General features: G+C 44.7%; 2 protein-coding genes across 6 annotated transcripts in view; one reads left to right on the top strand and one right to left on the bottom strand.

Annotated features, from left to right (window-relative positions):
• Positions 1 to 1,158: 1,158 nt before the first annotated feature.
• LOC128414844 (uncharacterized) lies at positions 1,159 to 10,469 on the bottom strand. Of its 3 annotated transcripts, none has more exons than XM_053390738.1 (2): positions 10,386 to 10,469; positions 1,159 to 3,659 (listed from the first exon to the last, which is right to left on the bottom strand). In XM_053390738.1, the coding sequence occupies exon 2, from the start codon at positions 3,622 to 3,624 to the stop codon at positions 2,446 to 2,448; it is 1,179 nt and encodes a 392-aa protein (XP_053246713.1). In that variant the 5' UTR covers positions 3,625 to 3,659; positions 10,386 to 10,469; the 3' UTR covers positions 1,159 to 2,445. The 3 variants fall into 3 exon arrangements, with proteins under 3 accessions (XP_053246713.1, XP_053246715.1, XP_053246714.1); XM_053390740.1 differs by having other exon boundaries at positions 10,310 to 10,399; XM_053390739.1 differs by lacking the exon at positions 10,386 to 10,469 and adding an exon at positions 7,624 to 7,757.
• A 153-nt stretch (positions 10,470 to 10,622) lies between these two features.
• The window catches only part of VWA5B2 (von Willebrand factor A domain containing 5B2), a 99,047-nt gene continuing 89,225 nt past the window's right edge, over positions 10,623 to 20,444 (top strand). For 2 of the 3 annotated variants that reach the window (XM_053390729.1, XM_053390726.1), the window contains exons 1-2: positions 10,623 to 11,237; positions 12,823 to 12,929. The gene's annotated coding sequence lies outside the window, so the exon portion shown is untranslated. The remainder of the gene's footprint in view (positions 11,238 to 12,822; positions 12,930 to 20,444) is intronic. The other variant, XM_053390728.1, reaches the window with a different exon arrangement.

The raw sequence follows: 20,444 nt of genomic DNA, 5'->3' as shown, positions 1-20,444 counted from the left end.
GTTCACAACCATTGAATCTGGTTTTTTAAAATTGTGCAGTACTAATGTAAGCTTCATTTGGGGGGCTCAAAGGGCAAGGGAATCAAGTTTAAATTCTACTGGAGTGAACTTTTATCCAAACTCCAAATGGAAAAACTAATGGGTGTGAGAATACACACTCTTTTAGGGAAGGGAAGCATAGTAAGGAGAAATGGGTAGAGAAGCGATGGGCTGCTGGTGGTCCCTACACAGTTTGGAAAGCCTTGATAACACGTTACTGACCTGTATAAGGAACTGTGCTCTAATCCCATTACTGCCATGGTTAACTCAGGAATGTTCAATGCGAGTTACTTTCATAAGGCCAAGTACACTGGGTTACATGCTACATGCTTCTCCTGGGCAAACATCTAGTGACCTTGAAAAAGCCATGCTCATGTGATGTAAAAAGGACCTGTTGGATGAGAAAAGGGCAACCAAAATGATCAAAGGGCTGGAACAACTCCCCTATAAAGAAAGGTTGCAGCGTTTGGAACTGATAGTTTATAAAATTATACATTGAATGGAGGAAGTGCATGAAGTTTTTCTCCCCCTCGCAAGACAAAGTCGTGGACAACTAATGAGGCTGATTGTTGGAGGATCCCTAGGGAAGCCAACATGCAGAAGATGAGCTCAACAGCATTCACCCACCAAAACAAAGTCTTCTTCAGCAAGACTTGTTCTATACCCTCGATAATTTTGATAAATTTGTCACTAATCATGCTTTCCCCCAATTTATCGGAACAGTCCTTAAACTAGCCTGTAGTTTTCTGCATTGATTTTTAACATAGCACTGCCTGCTTTATAGTCCTCTGCTATGGAAGCCAATCATGTTTGCTATTGTAACATGTGAAGCACTTTCAACTAGCATTTGAAACACCGCAGGAAACTAGTGTTAAATGATTCTAAGGCAAGCTTTAACAAAATGGTTTTGAATACTTAAAACGTTTTAACTTTGAGTATGCATCACACCCCACCTGGCCACCCCGTTCCTCCTCCCATTAAGACCTCTAATCTGTTGCCCAATGCTTAGGCACCATTTACAAGGCAGGCCTGCCAAATACCAAAAATACAATTTAGAATGACCTGCTAATTGTCCCAGCTTTGTTCTCCTTGTTCAAGTTTTGCATCTACCACAAAACATCCAAAGCAAATGCATTTATTTGGATATGTGTTACATTTTGCACAGCAGAAGCTGTGATTATACAAAAGCAAACATATCTACAATTTAGGAGACCTACAATATGCCCTATTACTGATGCTGAACAACCAAAGCGGTTTTTGTTCTGAACAAAGTTGCAATTCACAAACTGAGATTTTATAAACAAAGCATTACACAATGAACATTTAGTCTTCATTGCTGGTTCTCTAGTGGAGAAGGCCTGGATGTGCTCTCAGTCAACATGGCAACACACCCACCCAAAATAATATTTTTACATTACATGAGAAAAATGAGTACCCCCATCTTCACCATTGGTGAGCATTGAATTTACTTTTTAAGGTCTGATATTCACATTTGTCCAGAAACAGGTTCCATACAATTTGGTGGAACTTATTCCCAAATTAATAGGTGCATGAGCTAGATTTCTGCTCCATCTCCTGTATTCAAGTCCTCTGGCTCTTCAAATATCCAGGTGCCCTTCTCCCCAACACCACTCAGCTTATAACTGTGAATTTCAACGCCACACAGGCTGGTTTTTAGAAAAGCAAAGCACATGTTCCAAGAAGTACTGTGAATGTCCCTTAAGAGATGTGGCTCTGTATTGTAAAAAGGAGCAGGAAATCAAAAAACCAAAATACCCCAAAACCCAAGTCACAATGCTCTGGTCTCAAAAACTGTATTCCAAGTTTTTCTGGTGGTTGGAAGGCAGCAAAAATAATTTCACAGAACATCCATGCCCAAGTTATATGGGAGCATGGAATCATTAAGGCAGCGGTGCAATTGCCACTTGCATGGAAAGAGCAGATGAGAAGCAAATTTGTGTTTTCCTCCTTCCACATCACCTGCTGCCATTTTATCCTGTTGTTTGGCCCAACCAAGCGAGCACAGGCAGGTGAGATAGCATGGCTGCCACCACCTTTCACAATAGGAGAAATGGCAAGCATGCAGGCTTGCTGTACGCAGCATACTTAATGCAGCTTGCAGAAAGGAATGCACATGACCACAGAAGATCTGCTGTTGTCCTGCCGAGCTGATGGGCTATATGCAAGCAGAGTGTGATTGTCAGAAGAAAACAGGGTGTGCAACCGGGGGTGGGGGGTGAGTGCTGAGTGGCAGGATGTGCTGTGTAACTATAACTATAAAGGATGCATTAAAGGCACAGAAGGGAACTTAACCACTTTGCACTACTGGGCATGAAACCAGAAAGGAGAATCTGTTACAAGGCACATATTTCATGGAGGGTAGGGTGCCAGCACTTCTCAGCACCTTCATTCTTCCTTAGCCCAGGCAGCAGCACTTTTCTTCTCCTCCTGGCAAGGGACTACAGCCTCCATATAGAACTTCTCCAATTTTGATGCGGTCGTCTCCCAGAAAACAGGGTCGAAATCTACAGGGGCAATCGCCGTTTCTTTGTTGGTGTGCACCACCAATTCGCCCTTTGGAAGGCCAGTGACGCCCATCTGGACTTGCAACTGCGTGTAATATTGGTGGTTCTTCTTCAGAGAGTAGGAGTCGCCCACCTTCTCCAGACAGAAGCTTTTGTCCTTGCAAGCTTCCGTCACCGTCCTATCTCTGTGTTTGTAGGGACACTTGACCTCCAGAACGCCCAGCTCTTTCCCGGTATCTGTGTCTTTGATAATCCCGTCGGGGCTGGCAGCCAGCCAAGGTTTCCTTTGGTCAATGAAGAGGCCGCAATCGTCCACCTTCACCGCTTTGTTAACCTTGCTGGACTTGAGCGCCTCATACGCCTGCACCGCTTTTTTCTCGTTGCGGATGCCCCAAGACATGGCCGGGGTCTGCACGCCGGAAGAAGATTCCACCACACGCCTCAGGTACGACTGAGGAATCTCGGAGCTCTTGCCATTCACAAACTTGCTGTTGGCTATCTGGGGAGCTATGGACGCTGTGATGCGGTTTGCACGCTGCTTGTACCATTCGGGGTTAGTGCGCTGGCCCCGGGTTTCTTTCTCTATTTCAGCAACTTTTTCAGCAGAGAGAGGGGAAGGGAAGTGGCTCACTGTACCTTGGGATTTGCCCTGAGCTTTGCTAGCCACCTGTGTCGGCACTGGGCTGCAAGCAGCAGGACCTACAGAGGCTTCAGTAGCTGCAGCAGGGGACTTTCCTCCTCCTCTTGCTCCTACTGTGGGGGTCTTTGCTCTTGCTCCACGGCCGCTCTTTGTGCCTCCTTGCTCGCTGCCGGATGCCGATGTGGACCTTGCCTGGTAACTTTGCCCTGTTCCTCTCGGACTTGTGGCACTGGCTGGCTTTTCAGCCGCCCCCTGTCGGCCACCATGACCCTTCGCAGCAGGAGCACTCTGAGTTCTGCTGCTGGCAGGTACTGTTCTGGACGAGGCAGAAGATCGTGGGGCTGCCGGGGCTGCTTTTGGTGCCGTGGCAGCAGGTTGAGGAGAGGGTACATTGCCAGAGGTATTCCTGGGCTTGCCCATTGCTTGAGGGAGTCACGTTCTGCGGATCTGGGAGGCTGCGGAAAGAGAGAAGGGGAGAGGGAGATTAAAAAGCTTGCAAAAAGACACCTGCCAGACAGCATATAACATATACTTTGAGGTTTAAAATCACATACATGTTGAATGGTCACTTTAAAAAGTGAAGGTTCATTATTGTTTCACAAGTTGTGTATGTCTTTAAGGGCCAGGGCAAATAACGAGACCCCGTCTTACAGCTGTGAAACATAGCAGGTGCTGCTAAGTTAAGTTAATTAAGCTGTACCAGCAATTGGGTGTAGTATATAAGGAGCAGCACCTAGCTCTCCCATTACCTGGGAGATGGGTCATGATGGTTGTTGTTATCTTTAGTGTAAAAGGAGTTTTTGTTTTTGCTATTAAAACCTTTTTAAAGTTATTTTGTGTTCCTTGTTATGCATGGTCTCCCCAGCAAGCTCTCTGCTGTGCTACTAAACTGCATATAGCCAACAATACATTTCAGTAATCCTTGTGTGTCAGCCAGGTGCAAAAAATGGCACCCATTTTTGAGATGCTTGAAAATGGAGAAACTTTAGGTGCAAAATGCACCTGGTGCCCTGCTAATTTCAAACTCTGCTTCAGGTGTTTTGGAATATAACCCCAATCAGCTTCTGTCAACAGGGCCAATGGTAAACATGTCAGCAAACATGTGAATCTGAATGTTGAAAACTATTCCCTGGGGGAATAGTTTATGATCAATCTTTTAAGTCAGCTTCAATTAAACCAGTCAATCAATACAAAATGTATGGATTTGGAGCACTAAGATGCTTCTCTTTAACTTCCTGTTCAATAAACTTTATTACAAAAGTGTGAGGACAAATGTTTCCAAGCAGGAAAAAACTTTCTGAAAGGTTAACACATTTTTTGTACCATGAGATTCACAGGATTGAGTCAATTTCTTACATTAACTTTTTCAGACTTAAGCCTGGCAGGTTGGAAGACTACTCTGTGGTTTAGTCAGAATTCATGATGAAATCAAATTTTGGCACGCAAGATCCTTCACTTATAGCCTTCAGAACAGCAACAATTAAATTGTTTCCTCCTTCCATAGTCTGAATTCTATCATCTGTCAGATAAGAAATGCCAGCACAAGCTATGCCAACTTTAATCTTTAAGCCTAAAGAGAAAACCCCTAATTTGAGAATGGAATGCAGAATTCACTTGAGTTGTAAGCCAAGTTTCTCAACCATAATGAAGCCTTAAAAGTTTTATTTTGAAAAACTGACCTGTTCTCATGCCTCTGTGTAAAAATCTGGCCTCTGAGAAGATATTCTGATCCCACTAATTGGAAATGAGCTCACAAGAACCAGCACCTGCATTATCTAAAAGTCTGATGTGTTGAAGGTCAGTGTGCCAACTAGGGAAAAAATTGCTGTGTGTGAAACGGCAGGATCTTAGTATCTAGAAGCTTCCTGATTAGATAGCTGGGGTCGCCCTTGTTGCTGTGCTGTTTAGGATTAAAGACATTCGTTTCCTTATCTTTTGCCTCACAATTTTTGTTCTGGACACCTGTCTGGTTTCCTGTTTTCCTCTGGGCTCAACTGCGGTGATGGTTTGTAGGCATGTTTTTGTTTTGTCTTATAAATCCCAAAGATATTTCTTAACTGTGGTTTACTTGTATTCTTCAGTGGTATACATGTTCTCTTTTTAATGCTAGTATTTTAAAAAAAAATCAAAAAAATCTACACCATCTATTTCTGTTGTTTCTTTGGCTAAAGCCTTGAGTACTGAATTGAGTTCCTAACTTCTTAAATCATTACCTACTGAACAATTGTGTGAGCTCGAGGGACAGAAAGTCTGATCTTTAAGCTCTTGTCCTTTGAATCCTAAGTAGCATCCAGTAAGGTTCTGGGAGTCTCCTGACCCAGACTAGTTAAACTTAAGGAGTTGGACAGAATTATACCTTGCAGGGTTGTTTTTAGATTCTGGTTATTTGGCTACTGCTAAACATGAGTTACTCCCCAAGTTTTTGGGTGCTGGTCCTTGACAACTACTACTTACACAGTTGGTTATCTGCTCTTCCACAGATCTTAGCTCTCATAATTTGTTCTGTTCTAGCTTGTGAATGCCTCTTGTGGTCTGAGACCCCAAGGACCCTATGAGGGCTAAGGAGAACTGATCCGGAATAATAATTGGAACAGAGTAGCTTTTTTAAGAATACAGCAGGGAGCTCTTTAGTCTGGCACAGGCCTCATTAATACACACATGCATTTGCTCCAAAGCCTTTTCTCTCTCTTTCCCCCAGGGAAGGAAGATAAACCAGAAGTTATGCATATAGCTGTACCAAGAAGAGTTTGGATTTGATATCCCGCCTTTCACTCCCCTTCAGGAGTCTCAAAGCGGCTAACATTCTCCTTTCCCTTCCTCCCCCACAACAAACACTCTGTGAGGTGAGTGGGGCTGAGAGACTTCAGAGAAGTGTGACTGGCCCAAGGTCACCCAGCAGCTGCATGTGGAGGAGCGGAGACGCGAACCCGGTTCCCCAGATTACGAGACTACCGCTCTTAACCACTACACCACACTGGCTCTTTATTTTGTTACGAAGGTAACAAAATAAAAGTTAGCATGTATTAATTTCAGCTGGAGAAAAAATTAGCCTGGGGAAGAAGGTGGTAACACAGCTTTCAGCAAACTGGGGGTTAACACACACACTTTAGACTGAGTAACACAATTTATCATAAATGCAAGCCAAAAGAAGCAGAGCAAAAATATTAGCAGTCCTGTCTTGAAGGATTTCCATTTAAAAACAAGGTATTTGCCTGATTGCTAGTCAACAAAGCCCCATTCTTAAAACAAAATGGTCTTTAGCCTTCTGAAAGACAAACTAGCCTGAGAGGCATCTTTAATCCCATTCCATAACAATAGTGCCATTACAAAGAAGGCCATGCTCTTCAAAAATTCAGCTTCCACAGATGGTTCTCAGGGCAGGGTGCCTTCAGGTGACTTTATTATGTCAGGGCACTTACGGGAGGGGCCAAAAATGAAATTCAGCACTTTCAATTGTCCACATACTGGTTTGCACAAATAGTGTTCCAATTGCAGTCTGTGAGCTTCTGAGTTAAAGAGAACCTTTTCTCTGGGTGCATGTTCAAGAAAACTAGAAAGGTTGGTGGTGAAGAAATAAGTTTATGGTGGACAGATTAAGGGGGGGCTGTAGGCTGTCATACAACAGCTGCTGAATAGGAGTTATTCTACAATATTGTTAAAGGTGAAGGAGGCAGCGTCCTTTGCATCTGGCTAACGGTATTTCTTGCCCAAACAAAAGTTGGGCACTTTCTACAAATGAATCTTTGTACATTATCCAGTGAACAAGGCAATAAATCAATGAAACAAAATGAAGGCAGGTAGTTTGGGGACATTTGCAGAGCAATCCTTTTGTGTGTTTACTCAGAGGCAAATTCAATGGGGCTTTCAAGGTTTCAAGGCAATGTGAGGTTTCAAGTTACATAGTGTCTCCTCTCCCAACAAAACTAAAGGGGGGAGGAGAGAGAGCACTCGCTATAAAATGCACCCTTATATTCTGTGCTCAACAAAACACAAACATTTCTCATATGGTGGGAGGAGGGGAGCAGAGATTATGAGAGAGAAAGGATTTTTTTCTTTTTGTTAGCAAAACTGGAGATTGATTTCGAAACCAGAGCTCCCTTGGAAGCCAAATCAAAGATTTGGTCACGCTGCTTTACCACTTCTCTAACAATCAACTTTGTTCATTCATATTCCACTCATATTGCCTAGACTCTGAGCAACCATGTAAAATAATTAAGAGTTGCATCCAAATTTAGCCATAACCCCCCAAAAACTTGATGCACACGTTACTTTAAATATAGTTTTGGGAAGGTTTGATGTAGCAGCCCTTTTTATGCCGTAGACTCGCCTATGTTAGCTGCAATCTTAAACCTACTTAATTGCAAGTAGACAACCCCCCCCCCAACCAAAACACAGAGAACGTCAAATATCAGCACTTACTGCACCGCAGGAGTACACAAGCAGCAAACAGATCCTGAATGGAAAACAGCATGCATTCACCGAGCAGTAAGAAAAAAACCAAAGGGTGGGATCTGGGAGAAGGAAACCGAATTTGAAACTGCTCTCAGTTCCCGAATTATTACAGTGACTAAGCAAGCTGATGAGGCATGTCAGGGCACAACACTTTTTGCTCTTTGTTCTGGCAGCATGCAAGCGAAGAGAAGCAAATCGCCATTTACACATTTATTAAAGTTTACACAGATAGCACATCTAGCAGAGGAGGCACGGCTGAAAGGCAACTTCTGATTAAAGGCAAAATCCCATCAAAGAATAGCTCTGAGGTCAATTATTAGTAAATGGAAGGAAGGGAAAAGATTTAGAAGTTTGAGGCAAGAGCAGCTTTGCTGGAGCAGACAGTCTTCTCTATCCAGTCCAGTAATCTGTTTACCACACTGGCCAATCAGATGCCCTCTGAGAAGACAGAAAGGCAAAAGCATTAGGGGGCATACTACCCCTGTACATGGAGGCTCCATTTAGTTATCATCATCATCTTCTTCCGCGATCACAATAGCAGTAAAGAAACTTATCCTCCATCAGTTTGTCTAATCTTCCCACCCACCTTTCTAAGCTGGCCATCATCCCATCCTGAGGAAGTGAGTTCCACTGGAGCAGTAGGCTGTATGAGAAACCTTGGTTGGTTTTTCTGAATCAGATGCTAATGTTGTAAGAATTTTAAGGTCTTAGATATGATAAATGTTCATAAATGTACCAAGCAAACACGTACATAAATATATAAACCACATGTCTGAAGCAGCACAGGAAGACAGTCCTGAAACCATTTTAACTCCCAAACTGACCAAATGTTTCACTGCAAGGGGGGGGGGCAGAAATGAAAAAAACCTTCCCATTGTCTCAGGAATTAAGTAATTACCATTTCAAAGGAAGGGCCAGACTACCAGAAAAGGCAATCAGATAAGGCAACCTGGCAGACAGGAAAAACAACAACAATCTAATTTCTGTTGTAGACCGCCTTTTCTGTGATGTAAGTATGATGTTTGTGGGGGGTGGTCTTGGGATACACCCCTTCTGGAGCTCCATGGCAGGGAATTTCAAAATGGATACAATAAGGCCTTGCACGCCCTTGTTCAAGGTCCTCCTCCTGTTGCAACAGTTTAATAAAGATCAGGCTTACTAGCTGCTTTGCTTCTCAATATTCTCTGGTTGGCCTCTGTTCTTTTCTCCTACCGATAGGGAACCCATGTAAGGACTCTATATGGGCTCTTGGGTACCCAATAAGGGGAAAAGGGCAGATTTTGTTTACAACACTAATCAACTTCATAGGGAGACTCCTAGGTTTTCTTTTTTAAAAAAACAAACAACCACAAGCCACCCCCTTCTGTCCTCCATGAATTAATTTTATAATTAATTTTATAAAACACTATTATATCACCAACCGTACTCAACTCTTCATTTTTCTTACCAAAAGAAGTAACAAGTAAGCGTTTCCTGTAGGGCACACACACCAGCCCTGATATTTGGGCTGCTATTTTCTGCAACCTCTCCAGCTCTAAAATATCCTTAAAGATAGGGAGAGTGCCAAACTATACACAATACTACAAGTACAGTCATTCTTTAAATTTATTTTATTAGACAATTACTACATGTGACCAAAGCACACAGCTGAAACTTTTAACTGAGTCACTCTCCACAACCCCATTAAGCTCCAAAATTCCAGAACATTGCAGGAAAGAGAGCAAAGTAATCCAATTTATTCATTAGCTAAAGCAAGGATTCCCAAACTGTAGAGTACTAGTGGTCTGCAAGCCTCAATATTCATATTTTAATTGCATTTTAACACTTCTTTTCCAATATTCATACTGTATTTTATTGTATTGATCTGAATTCTACGGAATGCAAATCGTAATAGAATTAAAACACATTGAAAGAAATAAAAGCAGTAATAATACAATTACAAAATCAAACTGCATCTGGCACAGCACATTACAAATGCCCACAACTAGCAAAAAAAAGCCATTTAAGGGATGTGCCATGGCTACCAGCAATTTTCAAGTGGTCTGTTGCAGAAGTTTGGGAGCCACTGAGTGAAAGCACTTGGGGCCGCCTTTTAGGTCAAATCTCTCCGAAACCAGCTCACAATAGGAAGTTGTTTAGGGAAGTTTTTAATGTTTGATGTTTTGTCGTGTTTTTAATATTCTGTTGGGAGCCACCCAGAGTGGCTAGGGAAACCCAGCCAGACGGGCGGGATATAAATAATCAAATTATTATTATTAATAATATTATTATTAGCTTCACATGCATAGCAAGGACATTATACTACTAAGAGATTTACATACAGTGCAGTCCCCTTGCAATGCTTTGAAATGATCCGAGACTCAAATGATCTTTCTTTCACGTGTTTCTTTGCAATGAGAACTCCCACATATGCATTTATACCTCTTTGCAGCGAGAACTCCCACCTTCTGAAAATCATATATATATATATAGATAGATAGATAGATAGATAGATATATAGATATATGTATGTTTTGCAATAGGAACCCCCACCTTTTCAACACACACATTGTTATTTCTTTGCAACAAGAATTCCCACCTTTTCAGAAAATTATATATATTCTTTGCAACAGTAAGGCCCACCTTTTAAGATATATACTGCATTTATATCTACAACCAAAACTCCTTCCTAGAGGCTAAATCAAAAAGCGCGCGCTCTTCCACCACGTGCGCAATAATCTTTTACCTACCCGGGGCGCGCTTCCAGTCTCCGATGAGCCTCGTTTCCGGCAGCAACCCGAAACTGATAAGCCTCCGGCAGTCGCTCCCAGAACCCGCGTCGGAGATGAGGAACGCCCGCGAGGGCCCCGCCCACAGGAGGAGGAGGAGGGCGGGGCGGGAACCTGCACATGCGCAAAAAGGAACGGGTCGGGGCCGCATCTGGTTTCGTTCGCGCGCGCGCGCCGCCAGCCTGAGGACGTTCGAGGCGCGTTTTGGCGGGAATTCGGGAGCAACGGCGGGCGCGATTTGGCGGTTATTTCCCTTCCCCGCTTATTTTGAAAGGAAGTGGTCAGAGGCGCGGTGGTTCATGGCCAGTGGCTTGTGGTTCATTCTCCTCTCACGTTTCGAAATAGGGCAGCGACGACAGAAGGAATCCCAATGGAAAGGGGCCTTAAAGGCACAAAAACTTGAAATATGCCGCTATTTTTATTATTTGTTGTATTCGTTTCACAAAAAAAAATATACACGGCTTATATACACGACCCTCAAAGAGGTTTATGGGAGATAAAACAGGAAAATCAAGCAAAAAATCGCAGCCATACTTTTAAAATACGTTAAATTACTCAGGTTAAAATTTAGAGATGTTTCTTACTTTTTATTTTTAAAAAAGCAAGTTATGCCTGTGCGCCTCCCTGGTTGGGAGGGCATTGCCCTGAAAGAAGGCAAAGAAATATTTGAAATAAAAAATTCTGAGGAACGTGGGACAGTTTGGTCTCCACTACTGCTCTCTATGGGAACACAAGCACAGTTTGCCCAGCAAAGGGCATTCCACAAGGGATGAGCTGCTTCCCACGGGTTAGATCCCTGGAAGAGAAGGAGAGGTATGTTGCACAAGAACAGTAAATGTATTGATCTGTAAGCTCTAGGAATGTATGCGGTGATAACTGAAGGGTGCATGCCTTGTTTTAATTCTCAGTTTATGGGTTATGATTTGTATGTGAGAAATGCCTTCAGTCAGAAGTCAAGCAAAAGGAAGTGGGAAGCTCAATGTGCCACACGTGCTGCAATGCATTTCAAATGTGCCTGGTTCTGTGTACAGTGGTACCTTGGGTTAAGAACTTAATTGGTTCTGGAGGTCCGTTCTTAACCTGAAACTGTTCTTAATCTGAAGCACCACTTTATTAGCTAATGGGGCCTCCTGCTGCCGCCGCGCCACCGCCAAACAATTTCTGTTCTCATCCTGAAGTAAAGTTCTTAACCCGAGGTACTATTTCTGGGTTAGCAGAGTCTGTAACCCGAGGTACCACAGTACACGGTACTTGATTATATGCATGCAATTCAAATATGTGCTGGATTATAAATATTAAACCCAACTACTTGTGCTGTAAATGCACATTAGATTGCACAATTGGAAATTAAAGGTGGTACTGTATTCAGCTAAGTTTTGCTCAGAGGCCTAGATTCAGATAATGAGTCTCACTGGGAAACTCCCCATTCCACCCCAAACCAGCTGTGGGGTGGTGGTGGTTGGGAGAACTCCTAAAACAGCACACGGGTAGGAGACGGGTGGTGGTGGTTCTGTCTGGCAAGTCAAAATGCTTGCACTGATGAAACAATTGCCCTAGCACTATATTCCTTCCAATGTATACCCATTGAAATCAACATGACTTAGGTCCATTTGTTTTAGTGGATCTACTCTGAGTAAAACCTAGCTGAATACCACCCAAACAGTGCCAGCCAGGGTTACCTGACTTTTCCAAGTTGCCACTCAAAGACTGCTGTCTTGTTTAAGCTTACTTGGGAGTAGGCCTCCATTTAACCCAGTACGGTACTGTAGTATGTACTATTGAATAAAAATGCATAGATTGCTCTAAAAATGCCTTGTTGAGAAGATGTATTTTTCTTGAATTACTGAAGCTAATCTGGCATAGCTAAGGCTTCAGAAAGAAACATGGTCACTAGAACGTGCAGGTGAGTGACAGCACTATCCCAAGCAAAGGATGCTATCCTACGCTGAATCTGACCCTTGGTCCATCTAGCTCAGGACTGTATGCACTGACTGGCAACAGCTCTCCAGGGTTTAGACATGGGCATAGCATAGCCAGGTTTTTTGTTGTGGGGAGGCAGAACTTCAGTTTGCTATGTATTTTTTTTTATTTGATGGAGGGGCAGCTGTTCCTCCCTGCGCCCCCCTTGGCTACGCCCATTGTTTTAGTTGAACCTGAGAACTTGCATGCAAAGAAAAAAGTCCCATATAAAAGTAGCCATATTTAGGCTTCCTAAATGTTGGATGTCTCACATCAAACCTTTACAGCTTCCCTGTTGATGCTATTTCCTTCAAATTGGTTTTTATGGTTAATTTTTTTGGTAAGCCACCTTGCAGGAGTTGGTAGTAGAAAGGTAAGATGTAATATATTATTGACATGTCTAATATTATTCAGTTCTACTGGCTGTTTATGTCTACAGGGAAGAGTCATCACTCAGTAATAAAACACTTGCTGTGAGAAACTATGGAGAGTGGCTGGCAGTTGGAGCACCCTAGACTACACTAGGTGGATCAGTGACTTGACTCGGTAAGTGTATAAATTTATAAATCAAATCAGGTCTGTTCTACTCACCTCAAGTTATGATTACAACTGGAACGTATGCTCTTCTGAGCGTTGAAAGAATGGTATAGCCAGAGACATAATATGCACCTTTGTTATCCATGAAAATCTTTTAATAAAAACAAATTTAAAAAACAAAACAAAATATCTTCACAAAAAACTGCAAAATATCCTACTTCATTTATTCTCAGTGTTAGATAGATAGATAATTTATTACGGTCAGAGACCAGCTTATAAAACACACTTGGGGGTACAATCACAGAAGGAAAACAAACAATTAAAACATTGTACAACAATAAATTTAAAAGCAATGTACAACAATAAACTACTGAAGGGAGCTGACCCATAGAATCGAGTTTGGGGATTTTCTTAACGAACTAGTTCGAGTTGGGAGATGGTCTGTGCCTACAGATCTGTACACAGAATCTAGCGACCATCCAGGTCATCTTCTGATCTTTGCCTAACAGGAAAAGGTCAAATTTTTGCTTTTCCAGGAGGTCAGCGAGCCTCACCAGTAGGGGATCAATCGTCTTACTACGTGCCTCTTCATAAAAGGGACATTTAAAGAACAAGTGCTCTGGGCTTCCTATCTCCCCCAATGAACAGGTGCAAAGTCTCTGAGCGTATGGGACTTATTTAAAGGCTCCTTCCAGGACCGGCGAGGGCAGGGCTGAGCTTCTGGCGAGTGTAAAGGCCCTTCTTGCATTTTTAGATATGAGAAAGAAGAGATATGCTGCCGGTGCGGCTTTATCTCTCTCTATTTCTCCAATTTTATAGTCGAGGCACCTTGAGCAGTCCCATTGTCTCTCAGTGTCTATGATTCTTTTCCTGATCATAGCTTTTGCCTGGCCCAACCCCAGGCTTAGAAAGGCTTGAGGGGCAAAACCCAGTTTCTGAAGGGTGTTCAGGACTGCTGTCTGCCAGCCTGAGTGGAACTGGTCGCAGAGGATCAGTGGGGCTATTCCTTGGGAGAGCAGATTCAATGTCAGCCATTTGTAGATTGATGTTAGGCAGATATAAGCCTCCACTCTCATCATCCCTGTTTCTAGTCTGACCCATGCGTTTGAAACGCATCTGAGGACTTGTAGGAGAGCTCTAAGGAGTTTGGATTGAACTCTCTCAAGAGGAGAGAAAGCAGAGGAAGGCGGCCGCAGAAAGGATCCATAAAGGAGCTGTGCCAATGTTTTGGCCATGTATAATTTTAGAGCCGCGGGGACGAAAAAGCCCCCTTGTGCTCTGAAAAAATTAAGAATACAGTTTGCGGGTTTTTCCGCTGAGCTCCCGATGAAGTTTATGTGAAGTTTGTTGGTTCCTGAAGCCTGTACCACCATTCCTAGATACTTATGATTTGTGACTTGTTCTAATTTATGGCCTTGGAGTTCCCAGCTTCTAAGTGTTGTTTTTTTCTCAATTTCGTTTTCACCCATGCCCAGTTTTAGCTAACATAAAAATCATATGCCTCCTTCAAACCTGTCTACCCTAGTTAGATTACTAGATTTTTCAAATAGATTAAAATTTTGTGGCATGTGAGAATTCTACCACTGAACCACCAATGCTGTGACTTTTTAAAAAACAAAAACTAATATTGTACATACTTTTTGGAAGCACACATGCCTCCTTAGTTCATCATGTGCAAACCTTTAATACACTGGATGTGGCGTTTGCCCGTTCATTTAGAAAATGTTTGAACAGGGGGGAGAGATAGGGTTAAAAATAGAGACCAATAGGAAAGCCGGAGGCGGAGCCTACCTGTGTATAAAAGGGCTTAGCCTGAGGTTTGAGTTGTTGCTGGTGGACTTGTTGGTGGGTAGTTGGTTGGTTTTAGTGGGTTGGCTGGTTGGGAAAGGCAGTTGGAGAAGCAGTTGGTAATAGAGAGACAGTTAGGGCAGTGGGTTCTTGAATGAGAGGAGGTAGAAGAGCTAGAGAGAGAAAAATAAGACTAAGAAAGTAAAGAGTAACAACGTTTGGAATGCCGGAAAACTTTGTTTGTGTGTGAAATAAAATACACTCTTCTTTATTAATTGAGAACCTGACTGAGGCTGAAGTGATTTTACCGGGGAGGACCTGGTTGGTGGCAGCGGATTAGTGGTGTACGGGTCAATAGTCCGTGAGACGACCGGGGGCTCCGTATCAACGCCACACTATTCTACTTCATAGGGGAGAATATGTCTTAAATGGACAAACTATGCCTTCCATATAACATACACATTTATGATTTAAACTATTAAAGGTCTGCTTAGGACAAGCTACAATAGACACCTACGATTTGTGAATTGTTTCTATAGCAGCAGGATATTATAAGAACTATTATTTATGAATTAGTGCCTCAGTTTGTTTTTTCATGTTCTTTACCTTTTCATTTGTGGGTGGGTGGGTTTGATTTTTTTTTAAAAGCATGTGGCATGGGCAAGTTGTTCTGGGTGCCTTTTTGGCTGAGGACCAGGGTACAAATGCTCAATATTAAGCAAGCAGGACAATACAGACATAACTGAATTTGTAAAACAATCTAATTTGAAATTAGGTATTTGAATGTGGAACCCCTAGTTGTATGTTGTACTGTATGTTGTTCAGTATTCTAGCTACCAATTCAGCAATGGCAGTTTATATAATACTTCCATTCACCCTACTAATTGACTTCCTGCTTTTACCTGAATATTTGGTGTTGTGTATTGAGTCAAAGGATTTTATATCTGTATTATTATTGTCTGTATTTGCATTAGGGTAAAGTAACTGCCTTTTGATTCCAGAGGGTACAGCTACTATTGGTTCATTTAAGCTGCTGTATTTGGATCCTCTGTCTTATTGGTTTCCTCCAAAAGGCAGGACTGTGATTGCCTGATATTGTTCCCTCCAAAATGTATCCTTTCTAGCTAGTTCCCTGTCCCTATAAATGTAGCTCTCCCCTCCTCAGTTCTCAGTCTTGTTTGCTTTAATAAAGAAGTGTTACTACAGAACTGTCTCCAGCATATTATGTCAAGAGAGCTGAAATCACAAACCCCACGTCACAACAACTGGCGACGAAGGTGGGATCCAGAATGCTGAGGAGCGGTTAAACGCAGCCCTGCCTCAGAGTCCGGATTGTAGCTAAGAACAAGACTCACTGGCCAGCTGAGAAGACGACCCTGCCCACAGGACAATGGAGAGTCCAAGGGTATTGGAGCCCTTCCAGCCATCAGAGCCCCACACGTGGGAAGACTACGTCGAACGCTTCGAGTTCTTCGCAGTGGCTCAAGGGATCACCGATGCCAGCAAAAGAAGGGCCACATTCCTGAGCTACTGTGGGCCTGAGACCTTCAAGCTGGCCAAGGCATTGCTTGCTCCAGCGAAGCTAAGTGAGACACCTCTCAAAGATATTCTTGCCTGCCTGACAAGCCATTTGGTGCCTACTGAGACCAAGATGGCCCGGCGGTTGGAGTTTCATAAGAGGCAGCAGCGTGCTGGGGAGTCTGTATCTGCATTCCTAGATGAACTGTGGAAGCTCGCTCAGCACTGCGACTTCCAAGATCTGGAAGAGACTCTCCTGGATCGGTTTATCGGTGGTCTGAGCAGCAAGAAAGCCAGAAGACGCATCGTGGCTAAAGAAGAGGTTACGCTTGCTTCAGCCTTGAAGGAGGCCACCGCCACGGAGAATTATGAAAGAGAGGAGCTTGATGCCAGTCGCAAGGCCCCTAAGCCACAGTTAGAAGTTGCACATGCCATGGACGAGCTAGAGGCTACTCCGAGCCAAAGCCCAGTCCGGGGGGTCGAGTCAGTGCGTCAGGCCTGCACAGTGCACAAAGAGCACCGAGGCAGGTGCCCTGGTTGTGGCGGAAACCATGAGCGGAAGAGTTGCCATTTCCGGGATGCTATGTGCCGGACGTGCGGGAAGACAGGTCACATCGCCAGGGTCTGTAGATCGGCGGTGTTGGGAGCGACAGGAGCACCTAGACTGGAGCATCGCAGACCGCCCACGGCAAACCATGTTCTAAAGGACTGCCACTACGTAACGGAGATCAACGGGAGGGTCGTGCAGTTTCCAGCGCAAGGCAAGGCACACGTCAAGGTGAAGATTGAGGGTCAGCTGTGCGACATGGAGGTGGACTCCGGATCTGGATTCACTATCGTGTCGGACCAGACCGCGAGGACATTCTTCCCCAGGGGTAAGTTGCCCCCTCTGTAGCCCTTCCCGGCAACTTTGCAGTCATACTCAGCGGGCTGTATCCATGTCATGGGAATGTGTGCCGTGAAAGTACAGTTCCGGGACAAACAGGCGGTACTCAAACTGGTGATTGCGAAGGGCAGTCGCCCCAGTCTCCTGGGCACTGTCTGGTTCCCCGCCCTGGGAATGAGTATATCAGGGCTTAATTCAATCCAAACCTGCCCTGAGATGAGCGAGGCATTATGCAAAGAATTTGCTGGCCTCTTTAATGGAAAACTGGGTTGTTATAAAGGGCCCCCAGTTGACTTCGAATTGGACCCTGGGGTGGCCCCAATCCGACTCAAACCAAGGCGAGTGCCATTTGCACTGCAACCCAAGATCGAAGCAGAGCTGGATAAATTGGTCAAGCAGGGAGTTCTCTCACCCGTGGACTCTGCTAAGTGGGAGACTCCAATCGTCACGCCCCTTAAAGCAAATGGGGAAGTCAGGATCTGTGCAGATTACAAATGTACTATCAATAAGGCACTCAGGGGAAACTCATACCCCATTCCAGTCGCATCACATCTGTTGGCTAAACTGGCTGGGGGCAAGGTGTTCGCCAAAATTGACCTGGCACAAGCTTACCAACAGCTGCCAGTAACCCCACAATCAGCGGAAGCACAGACTATTGTCACACATAAAGGGGCGTTCAGAGTTAACAGATTACAATTTGGAGTTTGTGTGGCCCCAGGGATTTTTCAAGGGCTCATGGAACGCCTGTTAAGAGGTCTGCCGGGGGTCTTGCCATTTTTTGATGACGTTTTGATCGCTGGAAAAGACCCACAGGAACTGGTTGCGCGTGTCCGTGCAGTGTTGCTCAAGTTCAAGGAGGTGGGGTTGCAACTGAAAAAGGAAAAATGCAGTTTTGGGGTGCCAACTGTGGATTTCTTGGGGTTTAAAATTGATGCATCAGGCATCCACCCCACAGATGCTAAGATTAAGGCCATCATCGAGGCACCACGACCACAGAACAAGACGGAGTTGAAGTCATTCCTGGGACTTATTAACTTTTATCATTCGTTCTTACCCCAGAAAGCTTCGGTAGCTGAACCATTACATAGACTGTTGCAGAAAAAGAATGTGTGGCGATGGGGGCAGGGGCAGCAGAAGGCTTTTGACTCCTTGCGAGGAATGCTGAGTAGCAGGAGCGTCCTTGCTCATTATGATGAGTCGAAGCCGCTGGTCCTGGCATGTGATGCCTCTCAATACGGCCTGGGGGTGGTGCTGAGTCATAGGGAACCGGATGGGTCGGAAAAGCCCATCTCTTTCTATTCCCGTACGTTGTCGCCCACGGAGCGCAACTATGCTCAAATTGACAAAGAGGCGCTTGCAATTGTGGCAGGAATCAAAAAGTTCCATGATTATGTGTATGGTCGCCATTTCTCCATTGAAACGGACCACAAACCACTGTTAGGGTTGTTCAACCCGAACAAACAAACGCCACAAATTCTCTCCCCCAGAATGTTGCGTTGGTCTATATTCCTGAACGGGTTCCAGTACACCTTGACCCATGTGCCGGGGAAACGGTTGTGCCACGCTGATGCGCTGAGTCGATTGCCCCTTCCTGGCGGGAGCAATGAGGATCCTGCTCCAGCGGAGCACATAATGATGCTGGAAACACTTCCGGGGGCTCCTGTAACGGCTACTGATATAGCTGAGAAAACGAGGAAAGATGCTGTTCTCTCCCGTGTGCTCACTTGGGTGGGGAGGGGGTCGCCAGGTGGTCCGCATGAAGACAAATTCAGGCCTTATGCGACAAGGCAGCACGAGTTGTCCATGCATAAGGGTTGTCTCCTGTGGGGAGATAGGGTGATCATCCCAGCACCACTGAGAGACAGGGTTCTTGAGATGCTTCACATGGGACACCCGGGAATGGTCAGGATGAAGTCGCTAGCCCGATGTTATGTGTGGTGGCCTGGAATGGACCAGAAATAGAACAATGGGTACGAACATGCAAGGCATGCCAAGAGGTGCGGCCAGAAATGGCCAGAGCACCAGTTCACTGGTGGGAGCAGTCCAGATCTCCCTGGAGCCGGCTGCACTTAGATTTTGCTGGGCCATTCCAGGGGAAGGTCTTTTTGGGTATCGTCGATGCATATTCCAAATGGTTAGAAGTGGCGATGGTCCCTAGCATGGCATCAGCTGCGTACTCAAGGTGTTGAGGCAGCTGTTTGCAACCCACGGGTTACCTGAGACCATTGTATCAGATAATGGGGCAGCTTTTGTATCCCAAGAATTCAGGGCATTCTTGGCTGATAACTTCATAAGAGGGGTCACATCCGCGCCCTTTCACCCATCCTCCAATGGGCAGGCTGAGCGCATGGTAAGAACAGCCAAAGAATCCTTTGCGCGCTTAATGGAGGGTAACTGGTCAGCTCGCATCGTGCGCATGTTATTTTTGCAGCATGCGACGCCATGTACTGCGACGGGCAAGTCGCCAGCTGAGCTGCTCTTGGGTAGAAGACTGGTAACGGTGCTGGATTATGTCCACCCAGATAAAATGCCAAGCCGTAATTCAAGAGCAACCCCCCCAGGCTGAGACTGACACAACAAGGTATCTCGCCCCTGAAGATCTGGTCTGGGTGAGGAACTATTCACGAGGTTCGCGGTGGGTGGCTGGTGTGGTCACCCGGACTAGTGGACCTGTGTCCTATTATGTGACCTTGGAAAATGGGCAAGTTTGGAAGAGACATATAGATCAGCTGAGGCGCCGGCCGCTCAGCAGGGAGGGGTCAGATAATTCATCCCTGGCTAACGACGCAGAGCTGCAAGACCAGAGTGAAAATGGCCCAGAGGTGCAGTCACCAGGGGCTTCAGCAAATGAACCAGGGTCTGCTAGTCCTCAGGATGATGAGGTACAGGTAGAGGACCTAGCGATGTCTGGGACTCCATCTGTTCCTGACGAAACCCCTATAGCACCCCCCCTACCACAGGTAACATCCAATCCAGAACCGGCAACACCTGTTGTCAGGAGATCAAGTAGAAGTTGTAGGACCCCACAGTACCTGAGAGATTACGTCTGCGGTGCTCACTAGGGGGGGAGGGGTGTTGTGTATTGAGTCAAAGGATTTTATATCTGTATTATTATTGTCTGTATTTGCATTAGGGTAAAGTAACTGCCTTTTGATTCCAGAGGGTACAGCTACTATTGGTTCATTTAAGCTGCTGTATTTGGATCCTCTGTCTTATTGGTTTCCTCCAAAAGGCAGGACTGTGATTGCCTGATATTGTTCCCTCCAAAATGTATCCTTTCTAGCTAGTTCCCTGTCCCTATAAATGTAGCTCTCCCCTCCTCAGTTCTCAGT

Source organism: Podarcis raffonei, chromosome 5 (genome assembly GCF_027172205.1).
Source record: "Podarcis raffonei isolate rPodRaf1 chromosome 5, rPodRaf1.pri, whole genome shotgun sequence".
Classification (NCBI taxonomy): Eukaryota; Metazoa; Chordata; class Lepidosauria; order Squamata; family Lacertidae; genus Podarcis; species Podarcis raffonei.
Note: the sequence above shows the minus strand (reverse complement) of the source record. Positions and strands in the feature narration are given on the sequence as shown.